Here is a 22,775-nt window from a genome sequence, read left to right on the forward strand (position 1 = left end):
TCTTTGGATCAGAGAAACCCCCTTCCCGCCCGCGCGTTCCCCTTTTTCTGCAAAGCTGATGACGGGTCTCTCCACCTCCGAAATCCGAAATCCCACCGCGTTCTGGAACACTCTCCACGTCGCTATGTTCTCCTAGACCATCAATATCGATACCTTAACCCTTTACCTCCTTTCTCGCCCTTTTATGATCCTGAAATCGATAGGATCGGGAAATTTATTCTCCTAGATCATCTGCAAACTGCAAGGCACCGACCACGCATGGGTCTGGTCGCCTCGGTTCTTCGCAGTTATGCATTGGAAAGGCCTGCGGCTGGTCGCCGATGGCAGCTCCAAACGTCACAGCACATTAGAACCCCATTCCCAGTCTCGTCGCAGTGAACAGCTGTCACGTCCGCTTCCCCCCGTGGCCGAGCCCAGACTGTCCGAGTCAACCCCCCGCGGTCCAGATCACTCAACTCAGAATGCAGCTGACGAATCGAGGCTTGACGTACCGGGAGACCTGCCAGACCATGGAATGAACCATTCCAATATCGCGGGTCCTTCTTCCGGAGAGACACCTAGCTTGCGACGAAACCGATTCAGCTTCATGAGGTTACGACATGCATCTGACCCGCAGCTGTCCAAAAGCTACGCCCAGGCCCAACAGGATGCTCCACCAGTGCCCTCCTTGCCGCGTAAGTGGATGTCTGAACGAAATGCCGGGGAAGAAGGTTGTGGTTGAATGGACAGCATTGATAGACTAACGATTTTCTTGTCTCATACACTGCAGCTCCCAAGATCATTACCACTGCCCCCACCAGCCACGAGCTCGATCAACCCACTAAAGAACCGTCCAAGTTTAAGCTTCGGCCCTCGTCACGAAAGCACTCGATGGAGGAGCTATCCCGCAACTCAACAGACCAAACGAGGACGAGACCAGCACGGAAGAATCAAGGGTCAACGGATTCGCAGGCCGATTCCGGTCTCTCGACATTCCAAACAAGCATGGAGCAACCAGGGCGACTCTCGACAACCTCATTACGCAGTGGGGGTCGTGACCTACCGATTGAGTCACAGCGGTCCTCGGTGACCGACCCTCGTTTCTCGGAATCATCTCGTTCGGATCAGAGCTACGGTGACCAGGCAACGTTTCGCACCAACTCTCCACGTGAGGGCTTCGGATCAACTTCTTCTGCAAAGCGAGGGTTCCGGTTACCACGTCTGAAGCGAAATCGGAGCCCTCTTTTCCCTCTTCCTCCAAAACCTCCAGCAAATCAGTCAATTCTGAATGGTCCCAAGTTTCCACCAGCAGATACTCCGAAATCAGATGGGTCTGGAGAACAGGATCAAGTGTCTCCGCTTCCTTCGCCTTCTCGGTCATCTGTAGGACTGCCTATCGTGAGTACCCGGCCACAACTGCAACGTCATGACTCGAATCGCTCGGTACGATCCAGCCCTTCTCACCAAGCTAGAGGGAGATCGTCCACTATGGGATCCTTGGCCGAAAACCAGGAGGATTTGTCTCCAGTTCCATATCTCGTATCATCAGGACGCACATCTACATCTACGACTGGCCGCAAGAGCTTTGGTGATCTTTTTAGCATTACTCAGAGACTGAGACAAAACTCAGAACCCCCGATTCCTCGCAATGGGTCACCTGGATTCGGTGGCTCATCCACACCCATCTCAAAACCTGATCTCCCGCCCGTTCCAGAAAGGGAAGAGAGTGATACGCCAGCCAGCTATTTGACAAAGCTAGAAGAAAGCATACCCCGTGGCATGATTGGTGGTGTATTGTCCCAGTCGGGCGATGAGTTTTATAAGGTTGCTTTGCGGAAATACATGAGATCATTTACCTACTTCGGAGATCCAATTGATATGTCCATTCGCAAACTTTTGATGATGGTCGAATTACCCAAGGAAACTCAGCAAATAGACAGATTCCTGCAGTCATTTGCGGATCGGTATCATGAATGCAATCCAGGGATCTTTGCAACCACAGGTACGATAATTCGGATTGACGAACTCCCCTTGAACTGATGAAGACTAACTTCTCTATTTTCTCAGACCAAGCATATTTCATTGCATTCTCGATATTGATCCTGCACACCGACGTGTTCAACAAGAACAACAAGCGGAAGATGCAAAAGAGCGACTATGTCAAAAATACTCGCGGTGAGGGTGTCTCCGATGACATCTTAGAGTGCTTCTACGAAAATATCTCCTATACCCCGTTCATTCACGTGGAAGATGCAAATCTACGAGACCGTCATCTGGCCAAGCCCCGGCGAGCCTTGTTCAAAAGTACTAGTACCGAGAATCTGGCTCTCCTAGGCCGTGAACCCGTTGATCCATACACGCTGATATTGGATGGGAAAACCCAGTCGCTGCGTCCAAGTTTGAAAGATGTAATGGATCTTGAAGATACCTATAATCATTTCGGAACCGCCGGCCCACCAGACATGGAAGATCTCCATCAAGCGTTTACAAAATCCGGCATTTTGCAGATTATCTCGCTCCGTTCTCGTCCCGACGCATTCATGCAGATGAGTCTCGATAATCCGGGCGTTTCAAATCCGGGTTTGGTAGATATCAAGGTTGCCAAGGTGGGCTTGCTTTGGCGGAAGGATCCGAAAAAGAAGAGGGCTCGCTCACCGTGGGCAGAATGGGGTGCGGTGCTCACCTTCTCGCAGCTCTATTTCTTCCGCAATGTCACATGGGTGCGCTCGTTGATGGCACAGCATGAGGGCTACTTGAAGAATGACCGACAAGGCACGCTTGTGTTCCGGCCTCCTCTTGCAGAGTTCAAGCCTGATGCGATTATGTCTACCAATGACGCAGTTGCATTATTAGACACGAGCTACAAAAAGCACAAGCATGCTTTTAGCTTTGTACGTCACAATTCCCTTGAGGAAGTCTTCCTTGCGGCATCTGAGTCTGAGATGAATGATTGGATTTCCAAACTCAATTATGCTGCGGCCTTCAGAACCACCGGTGTGCGGACGAAGGGTATGATTGCTACAAACTACGAGGGCCAACGATATCGTACGAGCCAGCGACTAGAAACTGCCTCGATCAACTCTCATGAGTCAGCGCCGAGGGAGGAGCCACCTTCGCCAAGCATTGCCACTGATATTGTTGCCGAATTTGTTGCAGCTCGAAGACAACTGATGGGCCAAAAGATCCGCGAAACGAACGAGAAGCTTTTTGTAACACAGAAACAGCTCGAGGAATTGCTTCGAAATGCTCGTCACCTTCAGGTATTGACGCCAGTCAACCCCAGAGCCCGCGAAAACGTCATTATGGCCGCAGGCCGCATGGCAGCGAAGCTCAAGTGGGCCAGACAGGATATCTGGCGCAACAAGTGCTACCGTGAAGTTCTCCTCCGGGACTTGGGAGAAGATGAGAGTTTTGTTGAAGGGCGTGCCCGGTCCGTTGCTGAACAGACGACATCATCAGATGCAGCACGGGTAGCCTCCATCTCAGGGCCGTCGGTAATCTCTGAGCCCAGCATTCGCGGTGCGCCTAGTATCATTCAGACGACCTCCAGTCACGATATCAATGATCAATCTGTGGGACCTGCAGCACCTGCTGAGATTCATAATCCACCCACTGCTGACCTGACTCGACTTCAACGACCATCAATGGATGAGACACGTCGCCCCAGTATCCCGGCTTCTACCACCTCATCCGATGCAGCTCGCGTTGGCCGACCCTTGTCCATGGCTGCTCTTCCTGACAAGCATTTGGATGGATCAACAACGCAGCTAGAGCGAGAATCATCTGTTCTCAGTCGTGTCAGCAGGTTCGATGGGGCCAGTCTTGGTTCCCGGGCATCCAAACTCACATCGCCAGTGAGCTATGATGAAGGCGAGGAACGACTTCTGCGAGAGAATGGCTTATTAGACTTGAGTGGCTCACCGCCGCCAAGAAAACCATCCAGCAATGTTCTAGAGTCAGAATCGGACAACAAGATGGATGAATCTTCGGAGGTTTCTCAAAGTGACCATCGGCCTAGTCGTGTACGACGTAGTCTCCATCGCACACTTCGAGACTCGCATCCTCACATGCCTCGTCATCATTCTCACAGCAAGAAGAAGCGTGGATCGGTCTCTAGCATCCCACCGCTCGATGATGAGCAAGCTCCCCAGGATGCGGAAGGTCTGTCCCGAAAGACTCCCAATTTCACCGTTCATGGCAAAAAGGCTTCCATTGTTACTTTTGGATCTGAATGGCAGAATATGCCTCCTGAGGAACGTCTCAAGCTTCGAAAGCCAACTCCTCATGACGAGCCCAGAGCTTCGGAGCCAACGATAATTGGCAGTCCTGAATCAGTCGTCTCGGACAATCACCCTGATCGTGTTCGACCCCTGTCTATTCGAAGTGCAAGCACCACGACAAGACTCAGCATCCACAGTGATGGTGGACCGGTGATCGATTTCTTCAAGGATGCTCATGAAACCTTTGGAGGACCTCTGCACGCACCTGCCGTTCCTCATTCTTCCTCGATTCCACCCGATCAGAAAGATTCGGAACCAGAAGAGACAGATGAAATCCGTCGACCCACCTCTGGCTCTGGGTCTGTGATATTTGGTCCTCGTCTGACAGCACCTGGCGGCGATGAGAGAACCACTTCGTCAACCACCTCACTCAGTGAACGAGCCGTCGATACGCCCTCCTCTGAGAATCTACGACAGCAAGCCGTCGGCGCGTGATTATCTCCTTTTTCCTAACTAACTACCCTCCCTCTTTTGTTTTTCCCATGTCCCTCCAAACCCATCAATGTATAGCCTCCACCTGTTCTCATTGTTGCTTTACGAATATTATACCCCTTTTCGACTCTTGCGATCTGTTTCCATTGGGGCTCTTTCTTGACGGCTCCTAGTCCGCTCTCGGTTTCTTACATCTGTCTTGTTTCATTGTTCTGGGAAGCATTCATTGGTGCCATGTGTGCCCTATCATATCTAGGATACATCCTAGATCCTGTCTGTCCTCTGTCGTTTTCTCATCTATCTCTGCGTCTCCCTGGAATCTGCAGCATTCTATCGAAGCCCTTGCATGGCCTTCCACACAAGCATCAAACTCATACGTGGCGGTTGTACCTATTAGACAAAAGCTTTTCTACGATTCATTCTTGTCTCATCTTGTTTCATAAATGTAGTATCTGAAAGAAGCACCTGTATACGTAAGGTTCATGACCCGCCTAGGTAGGACTATATCAAGACTAGTCCTAATTAGGTAAAGAGTCCATCCCGAAGTCCCAATATTATCTCGGCATTGAGATAACAGCTTGAACGCTCCAAGGTTGACAGTACCCTTTTAGGTACTATGTAGTAATCCAGGGCTTAGTACTGCTCCAGACTTCTTCAAGTTTTCTTCTCAACCACTTCACACATGTGCACCCTTTAAGGACGCTTTAGGGAGCAACTTCAGCTCTGGCAGCCTCTTTCTTCTCTGGAAAACCACACTTCACGCGCCCAACGAGACAATCACCTCTTCAAGATTCCCAGGCTCCTAGCTCTTGAGACCCGCAATATGACTACTCTGAGTCTCGATGGACTCCTCCCCGAGCTTGTATTGTCAATCATGGACTTTCTTCCTTTTGCTGATCTGACTTGCCTTTCCTTATGCAATCACCGAATGCTTGAGCTTTCCCGGAGACAAGTCGCCCCCTCCTCCGCTCGGGATAAACTCTCCCTCTTAAAATGCTTGGAGAAAGATCTCCCAGAATACTTTGCGTGCAAATTTTGCAAGATTCTTCACCATTATGATGGATCTGAGTGGTTTATACCTATTTCACCTTTTGATCCAGAAATCAACCAGAAGTCCCCACTTACATGTATCCAAAAGTGTAAGTGGGACAGAGATGTACGGGGGTTAAGGTTAAGAAATCATGGATACGACGACCTTTGTGTGCCAAGCATTCTTTCTTTCCTTCATGTCAAGCTCGCCATGAGGAGGTTTTACTATGGCCCAAGAGCTGGGATCAGTACCGATTGTCTGGCATATGAGCATGTGATTCACTTCCAAGTCGAGCACAGATCCCGACTCGAATCAGATATCATCTCAATCTTCTCTCGCGATGCTCTAATACATCCAAGTCCCCCCTAGTCTATATATCCGAATGCAGGATATAGTCCTTATAAGAGGACGAGATGACTTCACTCATCTAAGTGAGCCATGCACAAACTTGAACGGCTTCTACTATCATTTACAGAACTTTGAGCTATGTCCACATGTCCAATTAATGGAAATCATCAATCCTATGATGAATGTTTCTTTGGAATGTTGTGATGGAGTGAAAGCCCCTATTGTTTCCTCTTTTACCTGTGATATATGCAATACAGATTCATGTGTTGAGATCACTACACACAGCTCTACTGGTATGATTATGTTAATTGTGACCAGATGGGTCAACTTAGGCTCTGGCCTTTCTCAAAATGATATCTTATGGAAGGTTCATACTAGTATCAACTCACCCTTTGACTCAGAGAAACATACAGGTGTGCGCGCTGGGTGTATTCCAGATAATCTCCGCGGGCGTCCAAATACACGACTCTGTTTTGAAGATATGGCTTCCCTATCATTCCAAGAGTTAAGGTGCCATAACCTCTCCCACCTCGAAGGCTACGGTTATAACAGTTTCATGTCTCCGAGTCCTGTTCCACTTACTGAACTTGGATCGGGTAGCTTTTGGTACCCTGAATGCACTGATATGAAAGAGCCTCCCCCAGGCCAGACTCGGAGCAAAGATAATCAATGTGCGTCAAACATTTAAAAGAGAGGCGAACCGGCATTCTGCGATTTTTACTACGATATCTCGCGGAAGGGCTTGAAACGCACCCAATAAAGTAAAACCGTGCAACTTCAAGTTCTATGGGGCCGTGGTATTCAAGTTGTTTCCTTCATGAAGGGTGAACCTGTTGGATATTTTGCTCTAATATAGCTTTAAGGCTAATTAATCGTGTTTCAAGGAACAGGAACTTGATAGCTAAAAAGACAAGGGATCCATTAGAAGGAGATAAAGTGATCGTGAGGATGAAGTGATAGTACGGGTGAATTCAAGTTGCTAGTACGGGTGAAGTAAAAGTGAGTGCTAGTAAGCACTTAAAATTTGAAGCCACCTGGGCAACCTTGGAAGTAAGAGTAGGTATATAAACATATTATGTTAGTCGTTCTCCATTCTTCATCATCCTCCAGTCCCACCATCAAGGCCAAGGAGAAGGAAGCAAAAGATCATCCGGATAAAATTCGCCTTGAAGAGCTGCGCCAGACCAACGATAAGCTTCTGAAGTCCCAACAAGATGTAGCGACATTGCAGGGAGATTTGGTGAGGATGCAGGGAGACATCAATAAGCTGCATGACCTATTTGGGTCTGCAGGTTTAATTACAGGTTTCCAGAAGACTCCCATTGGTTCAGGCAGTGTATCGAAGCGCTATTGGAGAGGGACCTTAGGGACACCAATAAACACAATCTTGAAAGTTGATCAAGACATATCTATAATGGCCATTATTATTCAGTCTTAACTGGGAATATAGTCAGTTCTAGTACATTAACAGGAGTATTTCTTGAATACTATTATAGTAGTTGGTGCTTCTTAGTGCTTCTTTACTAGATATCACATACAGTTCCCCACATAAATCCACCCCAACCAATCAAACTAACCACCTCGACAGCTACTCAATCTCAATCTCATATTCCAGATTCAACCTACCAAGTCAATCTCAACTCCTGCATTCCTCCACCTCAGGTCCTTGACAATAAATAACATAAAATCCATGATGGCGCACTCAAAGCGCAACACCTCCCTCCCCCATTTCACCGCCTACGAACGCAGCCTCCTCAGAAACAGCTGGGGTACAAAGCGCAGCATAATAGGCCGAGACTCATTCCTCCCCTTCGCCTCCTGCAAACTATGTCTTCAACCCGCCCGCAGTCCCGTCGTTGCTTGCGCCACAAAAGGCGATCTCTTCTGTCGCGAATGCGCAATCAATGATCTCCTCGCTCAGAGGCAGGAGATCAAGCGGCTAGAGCGGGAACGGGATGAGGCGCGGAAGCGCATTGCGGATGACGAGAAGCGTGGGCTAGAAGAGGCAAGACTGAAAGAAGTTGCTGACTTTGAGCTCGTTTCTATGGGATTAGAAGGTGCGAATGCGAAGAAGAGAAGGGCTCTTGAAGAGAATGTGGAGTCAAGTACAAGTGCCGAGGCGAGTGCGAAACGGAAGAAGGTTTTTGAGCTTGATGAGGAAGAGATTAGGAAAGCTGAGAACGAGAGGATGAAGGAGGAGTTGAAGAAAGAGAAGGTTTGTTTTTGCGACCTATATAATGCTATTGGGTTGTGCTAACTTCATGCTAGACCGAGTCAAGCAAATCTGCTCTTCCTTCGTTCTGGGTTCCGTCGTTGACACCAAATACCGATGCGGATGAGATTGCAGCGAACAAAACTGTCAAGCTGGCTCCTATTTGCCCTGGGTCCACGGAGACGGATCGACATAATTACTCGTTGAAATCGTTGGTTGAGGTGCATTTCACAGAGGAGAAGACGGCGGATGGGTCCGCGTCTAGGATTTGTCCCAGTTGCAAGAAGAATCTTAGCAACGGGCTTAAAGCTATGCGTATGTATTAAATGCGAGCATGCAAGACCAGATTCATACTAATCCTTCTGCTTAGTTACTAAACCATGTGGTCATGTTATCTGCTCGCCTTGTGTGACCAAGTTTATGACACCACATGATACCCCCGATCCCCATGCTTCAAAGGAGGAACAAGAAGCTCATAGTCGAATTTTGTGTTATGTGTGTGAAACAGACCTAACAGAGAAATCCACTCTCGGGAAGGGAGAAAACGGAAAAAAGAAGTCAAAGAAGGATAAGGATGCCATCAAGCCTGGTCTGGTGGAGATCAGTTCAGAAGGAACCGGATTCGCAGGAGGCGGCGGTAATGTGGCTATGAAGAGCGGAGTAGCCTTCCAATGCTGATGCTGGACAAAAAAACAAACGAACAAAAAAGCCTTAACAAGTCTCGATTGAAGGGATATAATATTTGAGAAATATCCCAATGACAATTACCCTCTAGGGCTAAACGCCCGAACCATGCTATAACGATAACCATGTCCTTGATATGTATACACAGAGCCTTCCGGCTCAAAATTTCCACTTTCTCCCATCACTACTTAAGCAACCTTCTTCTTGGTATTGTTGAACTCGCGAACCGTAATCTCGCAGCGCACATCTTGGCACAAGCGACGACGACGACTGGGGTCCAACTGAGCCGCAAACTCCAAACCGGAGGCACGCTCCAAAACCTCTAAGGGGACCTCAAAGTCCGACAAGCTCTTCTGGTTCGCGATGCGTGCATTCGGCAACACAAACGCGCCGAGCGCAACCTTGCTATTCGGCGAGTTCGACCCATCCTCGCCATAGATAACCTTATAAAAGTGCGTTGGCACAGCGACATTGGGTGGGTTACCAATAACCTCGTAGTTCACACGCCACTTTCCATCCGGATCCCGCTGAGGCAGGTACAGGGGTCCTGTAACAATTCGCACAGAGGGATAGCGCTGTGTAAGATTGCGACAGAAGTCCTCGAAGTGCGCCCAGTAGTCCCGGTTAAATCCCTCGCCGACTTGCGGGCACATATTCGTCAGTGCGAATGTACCGTCCATGGCCTCTTGTGACCACTTTGCGTCGGCGGCTGGAACCTGGTGTCCGCGGTCGTAGCCGGAGCGGAAGTAATCGGACAGCTTAGCGCGGAAGAGCGCTGGGATGGAGGTATCTTCGAAGAAAGTGCTGTGTTTCCGGTCACCGTTCTTCATTGCGACGGACTGGGGGGTGATGTGCTCGGCGACCCAGGCGGGATTGCGGGTTCGGCGATCGTACGCCCCGTGGAAAGGCAGTGAGCTGAGCTCGTCGGCTACGGGACCGGGGAATCCATATTGGAGAATTCCGGCGGGGTTAACGGGGCCGGTGGCTTTGGTTGCGAGGGTTGGAATTGGGGTTGTTGTTGGGACTTTCACGACTCCGGGGGTGGAAGCCGGAAGTTGCTCTGTTTGTTGTTGCTGCTCCTTTGGTCTGGGGTAGAACATCGCAGTAACACCAGCGCCAGTGGCAGCACTGGCGGCGGCGATGATAGCCAATGTAGCTTTGGACATGGTTATGAGGTCCAAATGGGATTGAAGGTTACCCAACTGGAGATGGAAGAAAGAAAAAAAAAGGAAACGGATAAGAAGATATCTAATATGGGGAACCACTCAACCAATCATGGTCACTTGACTCTCACTATATACCAGGTGCCCAGGTGAGCATTTAAGTTGAAGTCAGCTGGTTTATTTATAAAATCAGATGAATCTTTAATATTTATCAAATGATCAGGTCAAAATTATTTGAAGACTAGACTGATCTATTTTCTATTTATATGGCATAGTGGGATTGCATCTCGAGGTCATCAGTATAGTCACCTGTTACTACACTCTATAGTACTTGACTACCTTTAAGTCCTTGTTCATAATTTATTCTAATCCCGATATGTATGCATATGGAAATACCTAGTAGTTTCTAATGAGTATGGTTTTGAATGTTCTCTCAACTGGAAATTAACTTGATCAGTACGACCGGAATAGCCTCAGGGCGGGACTCGGAGGTATATAACTTATGCCTTAATATACTAGGCAAAATGATACTCCGTACTTCAAGTTCATACAACAACTCCAACTTGAACCCACTCTCCAAGACGTTCACCAGCCCTGAATATGGTGTGCAGATTGCTTCAGGCTCCAACTATGGAACAATCAAGTCTTGGGATGCAAGGGCGATATTGAAGTAGAAGACCAGACACAATTCACGCTGTGGCCTACCAACGAAGCACGTGTAGTGTAGCGCTTCAGCCGCAGCAATCGATGTTTTGGGAACTGAAGTGGACCTATTAGGCCTTTGATATTTCCAATTACTCGAGTATCGAGTCATCTGTCATCTCTTAAGCCCCATTGGCCCAAGTGCTCGGAACTCCTATAAGATCGGGGTTAGTCTCATATTGTATAGATTCTGTTTTCTTTCTCAAAACAGACAGAAATTTCAAAATCATTCCAAGGTTATATCAAAGCACAGGATCAACCTAGTGTATGGGTGATCTGTATATCCTCGCATTCCCAGTGATGCCTTCCCTGTCTGCTGCACAAATGGGGTAATTAGGGTTGTAGAGAAGAGGACCTTGGGAGCCAAATGCATGGGATGCTCCTAGATTAAAGAGATGCAGATTACCTCTTCTTGATCTTGATTTCCCCCTTGAGAATGAACCATCGAGAATTCCCTGTCATCATTAACAATAACAATAATACTACATAAAAAAAAAACCTTGGAAAAGAAGGTTGAATAAAGTTGGGCGGTCAACCCGAACTGGACCCGAGTCCTGACATCACGCTCCCAAGGTTCCTTTCCTCTCATTACCCCCGCCATGGCTACCAGCAACGATCTTCGGGGCTGGGTGATGAGCATTGTCTCAGGCATTGGTAAGTTTTTCCCTCTTGAATTATCATCCTCATACTGATCATATGCAGCTTGTGTCCTGGGATCCTCGGTCATCTGCGCCGATCTGGTAGTGCGGCGGGTAACTCGCGATAAGAGCTTCCAGATCGCCAACAGCAATAACTTTCTGTCGGCCTCACTATGTCTCAGTGCAGGTGTAATGGTGGGTGATTCGATGTCCCAAAGCAATTTAGAATATTCCAGTCTATTTGTAGCTAACCGGTCGCAGCTCTTCACCTCTTTGTATAGTATGCTTCCTACCTCGCAGAACTACCTCGCTCGCGCCGGCTTCTCTCCCTCCCAGTCGGCGTATATTTTGATCGGTCTCTTTCTTGCCGGCGTTATCGTGATCCGGCTTGTCTCCAGCTTCATTCATCGTTTCATCCCATCGCATGTGGTCGATTGCGCACACAGCCATGCATCCCCGGAACAAGATCCCGAGCGTGGCGAAACGCAACGACATGGGCATGATAACCATACCCATACTCATGCCAATGGTAATACGGAAAGGACCCCTCTTTTACGACCATCGCATCCTCAGGCTTTCAAATCTACACCAGCCGTGCTGCAACGTACAAGCTCCGGTTCCAAGTCCGTCAAGCGGGAATCGTTACGCGCGATCCTGGCGCGCCGTCTGAGTGCACTGGTTGGTGGCGCCAAGCCGATCTGCGACGAGAATGGACCTTGCTATGGAGTTTCGCAAACATGTGGCCAGGAATGCACCAAGGTGCTTCCGAAACTTACTCCTCCGCCGTCAATCTGCACGGATGAAGTCGTACGACCGGGTCTGGTCCCACAACATCAAAGTATTGCGGTGCATCTGGACTCGGAGCGGGACCCTGGTGTAGATTCGAACGTGGATTCAGTTCTGGCGACAACCGACACGGGTTACTATGATGCGATATCTGCTCAGCATCCTCTTCATTGTGCATCTGCAAGTGCCAGTGTACCCGCATCTTCTTCCTCGTCGCAAATACATCATAATTCAGACGAAACTACAAATAACCATTCCAATACTAACTCGCATCATAATCACCATCATCACCATGAAGATATTGATTCGGCAGCTAAATCTGCCACAGACACCACACATCATCATCACGTCCCGCAGAACGCATTCCTCTCTATCGGTCTTCAAACCTCCCTTGCCATCGCTTTGCACAAACTTCCAGAGGGATTTATTACATACGCGACCAACCATGCTAACCCAACCCTCGGTTTTACCGTATTCCTTGCTCTATTCATCCATAACATTGTCGAGGGTTTCGCTATGGCACTACCCCTGTACCTGGCGTTGAACTCTCGATGGAAAGCCATGTTTTGGTCCAGTCTACTCGGTGGTATCAGTCAGCCGGCAGGTGCTGGTCTTGCCGCCCTCTGGATTTGGACCTCCGGACATACCGGAAAAGACTCCACAGGCCCCTCGTGGGGTGTATATGGAGGCATGTTCGCTGCTACAGCTGGCGTGATGACCTCTGTCGCTCTACAACTGTTCAGCGAGGGCTTGACACTGACTCACCACCGAAACATGGGCATTGGATTTGCCATTGCTGGTATGGGCTTGATGGGTGTAAGCTTTGCCCTGACGGCATGAATTGAGTGATTACATGTTCTTCCTTTCTGCATTTCCGCTGTGGTGTTACATAAAAACCAGGAAAGAGCGGGTTCCGGAGTTTATGTAGTATATTTGTGCTTTTTTTTGTAGGATGTGTGGCTTCAACGTCTTGCATGATCATCACGGGCACATTATGTGACTTATTATTATGCCCCACAGTTTATTTTTACATATCATATTACTAACATTCAATGTTATCTTGCTTTCGAGCCGAATGAACACCTCATTTTACGCTAATGCCTGGTAGGTAGCAGACCTGTGCCTAGTATATGCAGGTCCACAGATTCTGTGAGTCCTGATGAAGCCAATACTAGAAGTACATTTTTAGACCCATAGGTAATCTTCAGTCGGATTTACTACGCTGCATGAGACACAACTATACTTGGAACAGGGATTTTAGATTGAAAGTGTAGACTTGACAATTTGGTTGACAACAAGACAAAAACAAAACCATCACAATTTCAGCGTGAAGACACTTAAAATCTTTTCCAATTCCACCACAACATATCCCCATCCACTGGCAAGTTACAGAGCTTGCACAGAAATCCTCCTCGCACCAGAAGTACTCATCAACCCCGATCCACTCGACTCACGCAGATGATTATGATGCATCTGTCCCTGATCATCCAAATCCTCAATATCAATACTAAACCTTCTTGGCTTAGACCAAACACCGAATGTCTCTCCGCCATGCGCCTTCAACTGCGTATCCTTCAACCCAAACTTTTCCGTAACCTGCGCCACAAGATCCGCATGCGCAGATGTTCTTGCCGCGCTACGCTGGCTACCCATACGACTCTGAGCGCGTCTCATAAGCTCAATATGCTGCGATGCAGTATCCAGCGCTTCTGGGTGCGTGGTTGCGTCCGAATCGCTCATCAGATCGTGCAATACACCTTCGTGCAATGTTGCCGCTGAGGCGTGGTCTCCGGATGCGGTAAATAGTCCCGATAGAAGTTTTGTCATTTCTAGAGTCACTGTATCGTAACTTCCCCAGACTTGGCGAAGATTGTAGCAGATATCGCGACAGAGTTGGATGGAGGAGTCGATTGCGCCGCGACAGAATCGAGTTTCGACGAGTCGGCGTCCGATCCATACTACGACATCTGGTGTCCAGGTTCGTTGCACGATTCGGGATGTCCAGAGTTGGGTTAGAATTGTTTCGAGATCGTCAAACATTTCGTATTCACCCAGGAGGGTGATGATATCGTTTAGTTCGTGGAAGGGGAGATCCACGATTTGGATACCGATGTTCTTGGAAGAGAGAAGAAGTTCCTGCAGGAGAAGTTTGGATTTCACGGACATTTCTGTGAAGAGCTTTTCGTTTTGACAGCGTGTTGCTTGATGACCGCTGAGGTATAGACAAAGCTTCGTGCCAGTGATAATGCTCTCGTATGAATTCAGTCCATCTGTTAGGTGGAGGAAGGAATGCAGTACACCGGTTAGGTCACTTGCATCCTTGAATCTACCAGCATTGCATAGATCGTGAACTAAACTGGTCGTCGTGGTGAGGATGTCCATGTTGTAGTTGTCTGTGTGCACCTGGCGAAGACAGATGGCGTAGAATTGCTTGACAATATCGCGGTCTGCAATAGCTGTCGCTGAGAGCGTAGCACAGAAGTACTCGTACAGCTTGCTGCGGGTTTCTTTGGCAGCACGTGTGCGCTTCTGCTCGGACTGTAGAGTTGCCAATTTGTCACCGGAGATGAGCGTGGGAATGAAATCATGACCCGAGAGGTTCTTTGTGAAGGCTTGGTGAGTTCGCATCTCGCGGGCCATCTCGCTCATGATCTGATCGTAGGTTGCGCGTCTACCGAAGGCTTCTTCGAACGCAGCTGTGAATACAGCATCCCTTCTGTCACTCAGCGCTAGTGCGGAGGTATCAGAGCCGTAGACGACACGCTGGCGAAGCTCATCAAGGACAGAATTACCGCCATCGATGAAACCACATTCGAGATAGATGGCTGCGATCTTGCGAGCCCAGCTCATCATCATGTTGGTCTCTCCGCCGGCATGCAGCACGTCTGTGACGTAGGTATGCAAGAGAGCATTGCCTTGTTGCACGGAGGTGGAGGTACCCTGTCTGGAGTGGGCGAGGGCTAGCTCACGAAGCCAGGAAAGAGTGGTTACAGAGAAGAAGCCCTGAGTCTTCTTCGCCAGCTGGAACTCCTCCGTGTAAAGGGATCGAGCTTCGTTGGTTGAATCGCGCTTGCGGACAAAGAGCTGAGCGAGCTTGTGTTTCAGCGTGATGGGCAGCGGAGCAGTCATCTGGTCCAGGCCCTTAGAGGACTGGGAAAGTGGTATCCATTCACTTGTCTGAAGAGGCTTCTTGTACAGACTGATAGCTTGGTCTGTATGTGGGTCACTTGTTTCGCACAGCTCAGCGAAGAGCAGAGTCGCACTAAGAGTCCTTTGGTGGGTAGGACCATAGACATTGCGGCAGCTTGTCACGTACTCAGAGGCAACCTTGTATCGCTCAGAGAAGTCGCTGAGCTTAGTACGAGTAGTCAGAATAGACATGTAGCCCATGTATGTCTTCTCGAGCATTCTCTCGACGGTGATGCGATCATAGTCGTGCATGCTATCTTCAACAACAAGTGTAGGCCACAGGTGACGATAGATGTCCAGAGCAGCTTCCCACTGAAGCTCCTTTTCGTAAAGAGCCACAAGTGCCATAGCAGCTTCAAATCCCTCTGGCGCAATCTTGCCGTTACTGGTAGTGCACTTGTAGATACGCTGGTACGTACTCTTGGCCTCATGGCTCATCTCCAGACGGTTGGCAAGGGCAGCCTCAAGATACAAGTTCTCGATAGTGTGCTTGTGCGTGTCACCCAATCTGATGGTCAAGAAGTTGCTCACCGAGTGCAGGAGAGTCAGTGCCTTGGTGAACTGGAACGTAGTCTCGTAGAATTCAACGACAGCCTTTGCTACAGCGAGAACAGAGGGGACGGGAACTCGATCCGAGGTGAGGAGCGATCCAAAAGCATTCTCGTAGACAATAGTAGCCTGCTCCAGATGCAATCTGCGGAAGTGGCAATACGCAAGGATGAGAGCCAGGTCAGCGATCGGTGGAGCCAGCTCAGTGGTGAATTTCTTGTGAGATCCACCCTGCTCGACAGTAGGCCAGAGGTGCTGCAGAACAGCCTTGGAGCAGTCACTAGCCTCAATCCAGTCTTCCTCGCGGACGTAAATGCTGGATAGGTTGTGACATAAGATCAATGTAGACACGGAGAGGTTGCTGGATGACGACGTAATGGAATCCAGAAGCTCAACCATCAATCTGCGGTCTCTTCCAGACAACGATCTACTATCCTCAATAGAGACAGTATTGGCCATACCCTCAGCAAGTGACATGGCCAGGGTAACCGCTTCGGTAGAGTACTCCATGTTGGTCTCCTTGTAGTAGCGCCACATCAGGATAGCCAGAGAGCGATCCAGACTGTACATGTGCATTTCGCGAGTCTCAGCACGAAGCATCTGTACACGCTGCATCATTTCCTGAGAGTGGACACCGGTGACCTCAAGGTCAGCCACAAGCTCACGAATGATGAGTTCAGCCTCATCGTTTCTGCCCTGGCGGCGCAGGAACTGGTAGTAGACAAGGGCAACATTTGCCTTTTTGTCCATCATATCGACAGAGTCGATATCACGAGAGTTGAGACCGGCCCACAGGCTTGAGAGCACACCTTGAGCCTGAGCTCGCTCACCCTGTTGCTCGTACAGCTGCGCCATATACAGAGTATACTTGATTCGACGCTCATCGGTGACTTCCATTGTACGAACAACATTTTCGTATTTGGTTCGCGCGATGTCACGACTCATCTCGTCGCTGCCAGTTGCGGAGAACTGAGTAGTCAAGAAGTCGGCAGTCTCCGAAGATTGGCTTGAGTTGGTACCATACTTCTGCAGCACCTGTTGGTAGAACTGCTTGGAGATCGTGAGCGCAGAGGTATTGTCACCGCGGTACTTATAGATTCCCACAATCATTCCGAGGTACCTGAGTCGCTGATTGAATTCTATTCCAGTGATCTCAGAATCGGTCAGGATCAGGTATTTCATAGTATCCTCCTGCTGAGAAGTCATTGTGCCTTGCTCAGTGAATGACTGGGTCATCATCTCCGCACAGATGAGAGTGATGGTATCAGATTGACCCAGGAGCTCTTGGCTGAGCTTCCATGCTTCGTAGCAATGTTCATCGGCATGGCTAGCATGAGCATACGCGGCGACACGAGCACTGAGCAGAAGGCTCTGAAGCAGTGACATAGATTTCTCACCAAAGACCAGTCGACGAATATCGGTGGCCAATCGGTAGAGCTCAACCACGCTTGAGCGGGTAAACTGCGACTCTCGACAGGTCAATTCAAGACGAGCAAAAAGAACCGTCTGTGGGAGTAGATTGACGAAGTTTTCGTTGAATGAGAACTCGCCCTCGTCGGTAACGAGTGGTGAAGAGAGAAGATGGGAGAGCCAGTAGCGGGCAGTGTACTCGAGAATCACATATTTGTCAAAGAGATGGTTTCTCTCTTCCATGCTCAGTTTGTCCATGGATATCTCAGCATCCTCTCGCACAGACATCTGCACCCAAGCAAGACATCTTGTAAGCAGGTCATAGTGGGCCTCCTTGAGATTCAGCGCGGCCTTGGTACTAGCAGATCGAGCCTTCTTGATGACATGGTCGCGGATGCAGGTGTGTGCAAACGAGACGACGCCATCGCGGGTCATAACCACTGGGCTCAATGCCTTACTCCAACTATTGTTAGTGTGCGAGACGCGGGAGCTGAAAGTTGAAGTCACCGGATCAACGGCCAAGAGCTGCTCAATCTCCTGGACGAGCAGGGGTCTCTCAGAAGCAGCGAGCCAGGACATGATGTATTTTGCTTCGTTCTGGCTAAGATCCAGGTTCTTCACGTGGAAATCAAGCAGCTCAGACATGGATTGTGGTAGGCCTTGCACAGACTGGATGGCCTGACCTAGAGTCCGCTGCTGACGAGCATACTCAACTGCCATTTCTGCCCAGCTAAAGGAGCCCTGGGAGCGATTGACAATAGTATGTACTGCTGCCTCAAGCTGGCTACCCTTTGTACTATCAGAACTAAATGCAGATGAAAGCTTCTTTTGGACGTAGGCCACGAGATCAGTCTTGGTCTGAGATGGCTGCATCGCAAACTGTTGAATGGTCCTGGAACTCATTTTCGATTTGAGAGGCCGAGTGAAGACGATCATTTTGGATCCCTCATTCTGCTGAGCCAGCACATCGCTGAATTGGTCCATGAATGCAGTGGCATCGGCCTCGCCACCCTTGATCTGGTCGAGACCGTCCACCACAAACATGTACTGGATATCCGACTCCAGACCGGTACGAATACCCTTCCAAAGGCTTTCTTCGACCTCCGTCTCACTGCCACCATCAAGAGCACTTTGTGCTGCCTTGGCGACATGGAAGAGAATATCCTCCTGAATACTCTTTTCGAGGACGCAATGGTCTAGCATTTGATGCAAAATGCCTTTCAGGATGCGCAAAGGCAAAGTTGCAACAGGGATATCGGCACCTGGAGCTGTCAGCAAGATCCCAAGGATTAAAGAGAAAAATGATTCAACTCACGGATTGTGTACGGAATTACATTCCAGCCCTCATGTTCAGAGGACTCCTGCATTCGGTCCACAGTCCACTGTGCCAAAGCACTCTTTCCAGAGCCAGCTCCACCATTGATCATCATCACTGGAGTCTTGCCCACGGTGAAGTCATACAAAGTGTTATTAAACCACTCAAACGAGCCTTCAGCTAGAGAATGACTCCGAGAGTCCAAGATGAACTGAAGTGGGCGGTCCTGCACACCAAGGAATTGGCGGAGACTACCCAGCTCGGGACTAGACCAAATCAAAGTGCTCTGGTGAACGACGGCTGAAGTTGCCGATTCAACGATAGCATTCCAGTGTGTCGAGTATCGGGTAGCGTATGTGACGAAGGCTGCGTCCACGTTATACCCGATAAGTTGATCGGATTCCTTGGCTTTGTATCCTTCGACAAAGCTGGTCGTAGTACTACAGACCATCTCCAGAAGATCTGCAAAGACTGCAGCGGCCTCAGGTTGCAGTTCAATGTTAGGCTTGTACACACTTTCATACTGCAACAACAGGCGAATGCCCACGGCAACACGGCCATATCTACCGAAAACGCTTTCGAATAGATCCGTGTTATCGATATCAGACTGACGAGAAAATTAGTATCTTAAAACCATCTATTTCGACACCGAATGGCTCACCTCTAGAAGCATGATCTCGAATCCCCAGATAAGCTTTGCTGCTTCATTCGCTCCTGGAGCAAATGCTCCGATTGACTCTCGGAGATGGTCGACTGCATAAGCCAGTCTAGAAGCCCATCTGAGACAACAATCAAGTCTGCTTCCGTCACGAGGCATCCAGCGAAGACGCTCCGCGGCCACGGCGTCGAAGAAAGCATCGACAGTGGGACTGCGCAGACTAATCTCGCCAGCAGAGCCACCAAGCTGGGTCTTGCACTTCTGAGAAACGGACTGAACCTTCTCTTGAAGCACAGTGACCTTGCAGCTGGTTCCACTGAAGTTGGTAACAGTTCGAGTAGTAGAGGATGTCTTGCCACCAGCAAATGCGCCTGTTCCAAGACCTCCTTGAGTGAGACCACCTTTGCTGGCACCCTTCTGGCCCACAGCTTGCGTGATGCCTCCTCCAGGCGCACCTAGCATGCGGCCTTGGGTGGTCATTCCCTTGCTTGTCGCTCCAGCTGAACTGGCTTGTTGGCTGACACCACCCTTGCCCATTCCGCCAATAGCACCGAAGGCAGCACCACCGGCAGCGGCTTGGCTGTTTCCTCCTTGATGCGAAGACTTAGGTTTTGCATGTTCCATTTTACCTGTACTCAGCCTTCTTCTCTCCTCAAGCTTCTGCTCGATTCCGGGAGTTGTATAGGCGTGGCTGTTGTTTTTCATAGTGTTCTGGAGACCATTCCTGTCACCAAAAACATCCGAGCTGATATGAGCCTGGTTATCGAGTTCCTGGTCGATGGAATTGCCGCCCCAGACTCCACCAGCTACACCAGGTTTGCCGGTCAATCCCTGGGTTGTTCCAGAGTCGGTACCAGCAAGGGTGTTGGCGTAAGATCTCTGAGCTCCAGATGTACCGACCGATTTGGACGCGCCAGTTCCAGATGTAGTGACTCCAAGCAATCCAGCACCAGTGCTCATACTAGCGGCACCAGCTCCAGATCCAGAGGCAGAGCCCTCGCCAGTAGCCCCAACAAGTTCCTGGCCAGTATCTCTCTGATCCCCTTCGGTAATGGGACCCTTTTTGATATCATGATTCGGTCCAAAGCCTCCAATACTGAAGCTTCCCCGATGACCAAAAAGACGTTGGCCGACACTTTCAGCGTTTTTCTTGTTGATATTCTCCTTGCTCAATCCTGTTTCTCCAATAGCTCCTGCGACATCGCCTTGGGTAGCGGCATTTTTAATATTTTCTCCTTTTCCTGCAGCATCTTGAATGCTACCAAAGTTGCCGGATGTAAGATCGCTTTTCATTTCTTGGCCCTTGTCCATCATTTGCTGGCCAATTCCACCTTCGCTGGTGGTGGTCTCCTGAGTAGTGGTTTCCTTGGTGGCGGAGTCTTTGGAAAGGCTGTGAGAGAGCTTGCGGCTCAGCTTCTTCGTAAACCAGGAGCTGCTTCCCTGGCTGGCCTTCTCAACCTCATCGGTGTTCATAGGAGCAGACATGATGTAATTGATATGTTGTCAGTTATTTAAGATGAAGTATGTGTTATTGAATAATATAAGATAATACGTGATAAGGAAGTCGTAAGCAATTAAATTGAAAATATCATAAGTCGTTTGAGTTCAGTTGTCAGTTGTCAGTTGTCACGAGGTAGAAAAAGAAGGAGGATTCATCAAACTAGATTTGGCGGCAATAAGTAGTTAAATTGGAACTCTCCTCACACCATTGCATCATGGTTTAGCTCGGGGATGCCGAAGATAGCCAGCACTCCTAGCTCAATGTAAAACAGGACAGGATCGAGTGTGCTGCGGTTCGAACCGTTCGGCAGCGAGCCATTCCGTGCCATGATTCTATGTAGCTGTTTCCAAGGGCTGCAAGCGGTTCAACTGATCAATTGTTGGCGTTGATTCCATCGGTACCACTATCGCTTCAAAGTCGATGATGCTGTATGGCAAGGTTGGAGGGGCTTAGTGGGCCTTTTTACCAGGTGATTTCTGAACATAGGCTTTAGGTTTCGTCACTTGCTTGTATAGAGCTAGGGGTCTAGCTTGAATTGAAGCCTCTTCGTCTCATTTTCGTGAGGACTATAGTCATTTATTAGCAATTGATATTCATTCTTTCCAGATGTCTTGCTAACAAAGGGATAAATCCTTTGAGGCTTCAATTCTCCATGCAACGATATTCCAAAATGAGGAATTGACATATTATTTGCAAGTATGGGGTAACAATTGGAGGGTTTGAAAACAATAGGGAACGATGAGCAGTGGTTCCAGAAGAGCTCTTTGAGTGACGTAAAGACTTCTCTCACAAAGAATAGTTCGGGGAAATTCCCCAGATACTCGATATCCATAGCGCTTCGTGGCCCTTAGTCATCGGACTGTTGAACTTAACTCAACTCCATGATCCATGGGTATGACTGTTGTGAGGTCATATCCTCCAATACAATGCACTTGGGCAAATGCCGATTCCGAAGGTCCCGCTCATGAGATCATGCCTTCATGGCTGCTGCTGGAGCTTGTGCGACCACATAACATTCGACTCCTAAATCACCTTCAACTCAAAACTGTTAGTGACCGGTTATGTCATGACTTATACTTCCAGGTTGAGTCCGAGTCTGCACATGTGGGGGATTTCCACGGATCTAGCTATTTGTTTGGACCGGACGGGATGAGGCATTTGTGAATACTGTCGGGGTCAGCCGTTGATCTCCTGTTTAATTGAGCCGATCTTCGGATTCCAGACGATCATTAGCCCTTTATACCATAGGAAAGGCACTTGAATTATGTTGCTGGATGCTATTATAGGTGGCTTTTGGGATGCTGTGTCGGGGAGATGAATTCCCAAGGTTCGTTGTGGTTGTGGGCTTAGGCTTTTATCAGGGTTTGATGATATACTGAACTCGATAACAGATCTAGATGTATCACATGAATCCTGCTGCTTCATTTTTAGGGTGCTGATGGTTTGGTAGAGTGAAGACATGGACACATCTGGGCACAGCTCTCACATGCAATAAAGCTAGAGGGTGTATCAGTGCCAGTGGTTACTGTAAAATATGAGACTCTAATTGTTACTGAGTTGGAAGAGGGTCCGAGGGGATTTGGAAGTGCCAGGGGCACTGAAGTAATTAGCGATCGAAAGCCTAGCTTGTCTCTAGACAGATCCCAATAATCATCAATGTGCCCACTGGCCTTCAAAAATGAACCCTCTTGTAGATACTACGAGGCATCGAGAGACCCTTGTAATGGCTCCGGCTCCATACAGAGTAGACCAAAAGCCATATCCCATGAAGGCCGGAAATCCCCAAGTCTGCCTCTGATGCCGAGCTGGTGCCATACACAAATGTGCAGGCAAAATCAACAGCAAAGGCCTACACAGCACATACTTTGAAGGAAAGACTTGATTCCAGGATCGGAAATG

General features: G+C 49.0%; 5 protein-coding genes across 5 annotated transcripts; 3 read left to right on the forward strand and 2 right to left on the reverse strand.

The window, feature by feature from the left end:
- Positions 1 to 289: 289 nt before the first annotated feature.
- On the forward strand, positions 290 to 4,694 carry N7483_005104 (Arf family guanine nucleotide exchange factor SYT1; the record flags this gene model as incomplete). The annotated part of the gene is made up of 3 exons (XM_057088541.1): positions 290 to 674; positions 770 to 1,981; positions 2,047 to 4,694. 3 exons carry the CDS (start codon positions 290 to 292, stop codon positions 4,692 to 4,694), a joined length of 4,245 nt encoding a protein of 1,414 aa, XP_056948370.1.
- Positions 4,695 to 7,762: 3,068 nt separating this feature from the next.
- On the forward strand, positions 7,763 to 8,959 carry N7483_005105 (putative RING finger domain protein; the record flags this gene model as incomplete). The annotated part of the gene is made up of 3 exons (XM_057088542.1): positions 7,763 to 8,284; positions 8,338 to 8,596; positions 8,652 to 8,959. The coding sequence occupies 3 exons, from the start codon at positions 7,763 to 7,765 to the stop codon at positions 8,957 to 8,959; spliced, it is 1,089 nt and encodes a 362-aa protein (XP_056948371.1).
- A 194-nt stretch (positions 8,960 to 9,153) lies between these two features.
- N7483_005106 (DNA/RNA non-specific endonuclease) lies at positions 9,154 to 10,131 on the reverse strand (the record flags this gene model as incomplete). The annotated part of the gene is made up of 1 exon (XM_057088543.1): positions 9,154 to 10,131. One exon carries the CDS (start codon positions 10,129 to 10,131, stop codon positions 9,154 to 9,156), a length of 978 nt encoding a protein of 325 aa, XP_056948372.1.
- A 1,298-nt stretch (positions 10,132 to 11,429) lies between these two features.
- N7483_005107 (Zn(2+) transporter ZRT3) lies at positions 11,430 to 13,094 on the forward strand (the record flags this gene model as incomplete). Its single annotated transcript, XM_057088544.1, has 3 exons — positions 11,430 to 11,484; positions 11,533 to 11,663; positions 11,730 to 13,094. The coding sequence occupies 3 exons, from the start codon at positions 11,430 to 11,432 to the stop codon at positions 13,092 to 13,094; spliced, it is 1,551 nt and encodes a 516-aa protein (XP_056948373.1).
- Positions 13,095 to 13,640: 546 nt separating this feature from the next.
- Positions 13,641 to 20,860, reverse strand: N7483_005108 (tetratricopeptide repeat protein; the record flags this gene model as incomplete). Its single annotated transcript, XM_057088545.1, has 3 exons — positions 13,641 to 18,664; positions 18,718 to 19,324; positions 19,379 to 20,860. 3 exons carry the CDS (start codon positions 20,858 to 20,860, stop codon positions 13,641 to 13,643), a joined length of 7,113 nt encoding a protein of 2,370 aa, XP_056948374.1.
- Between the last annotated feature and the right edge of the window lie 1,915 nt (positions 20,861 to 22,775).

This window comes from Penicillium malachiteum, assembly GCF_028827825.1.
Source record: "Penicillium malachiteum strain IBT 17515 chromosome Unknown utg000002l:1.0-8849297.0:1.0-8852440.0, whole genome shotgun sequence".
Classification (NCBI taxonomy): Eukaryota; Fungi; Ascomycota; class Eurotiomycetes; order Eurotiales; family Aspergillaceae; genus Penicillium; species Penicillium malachiteum.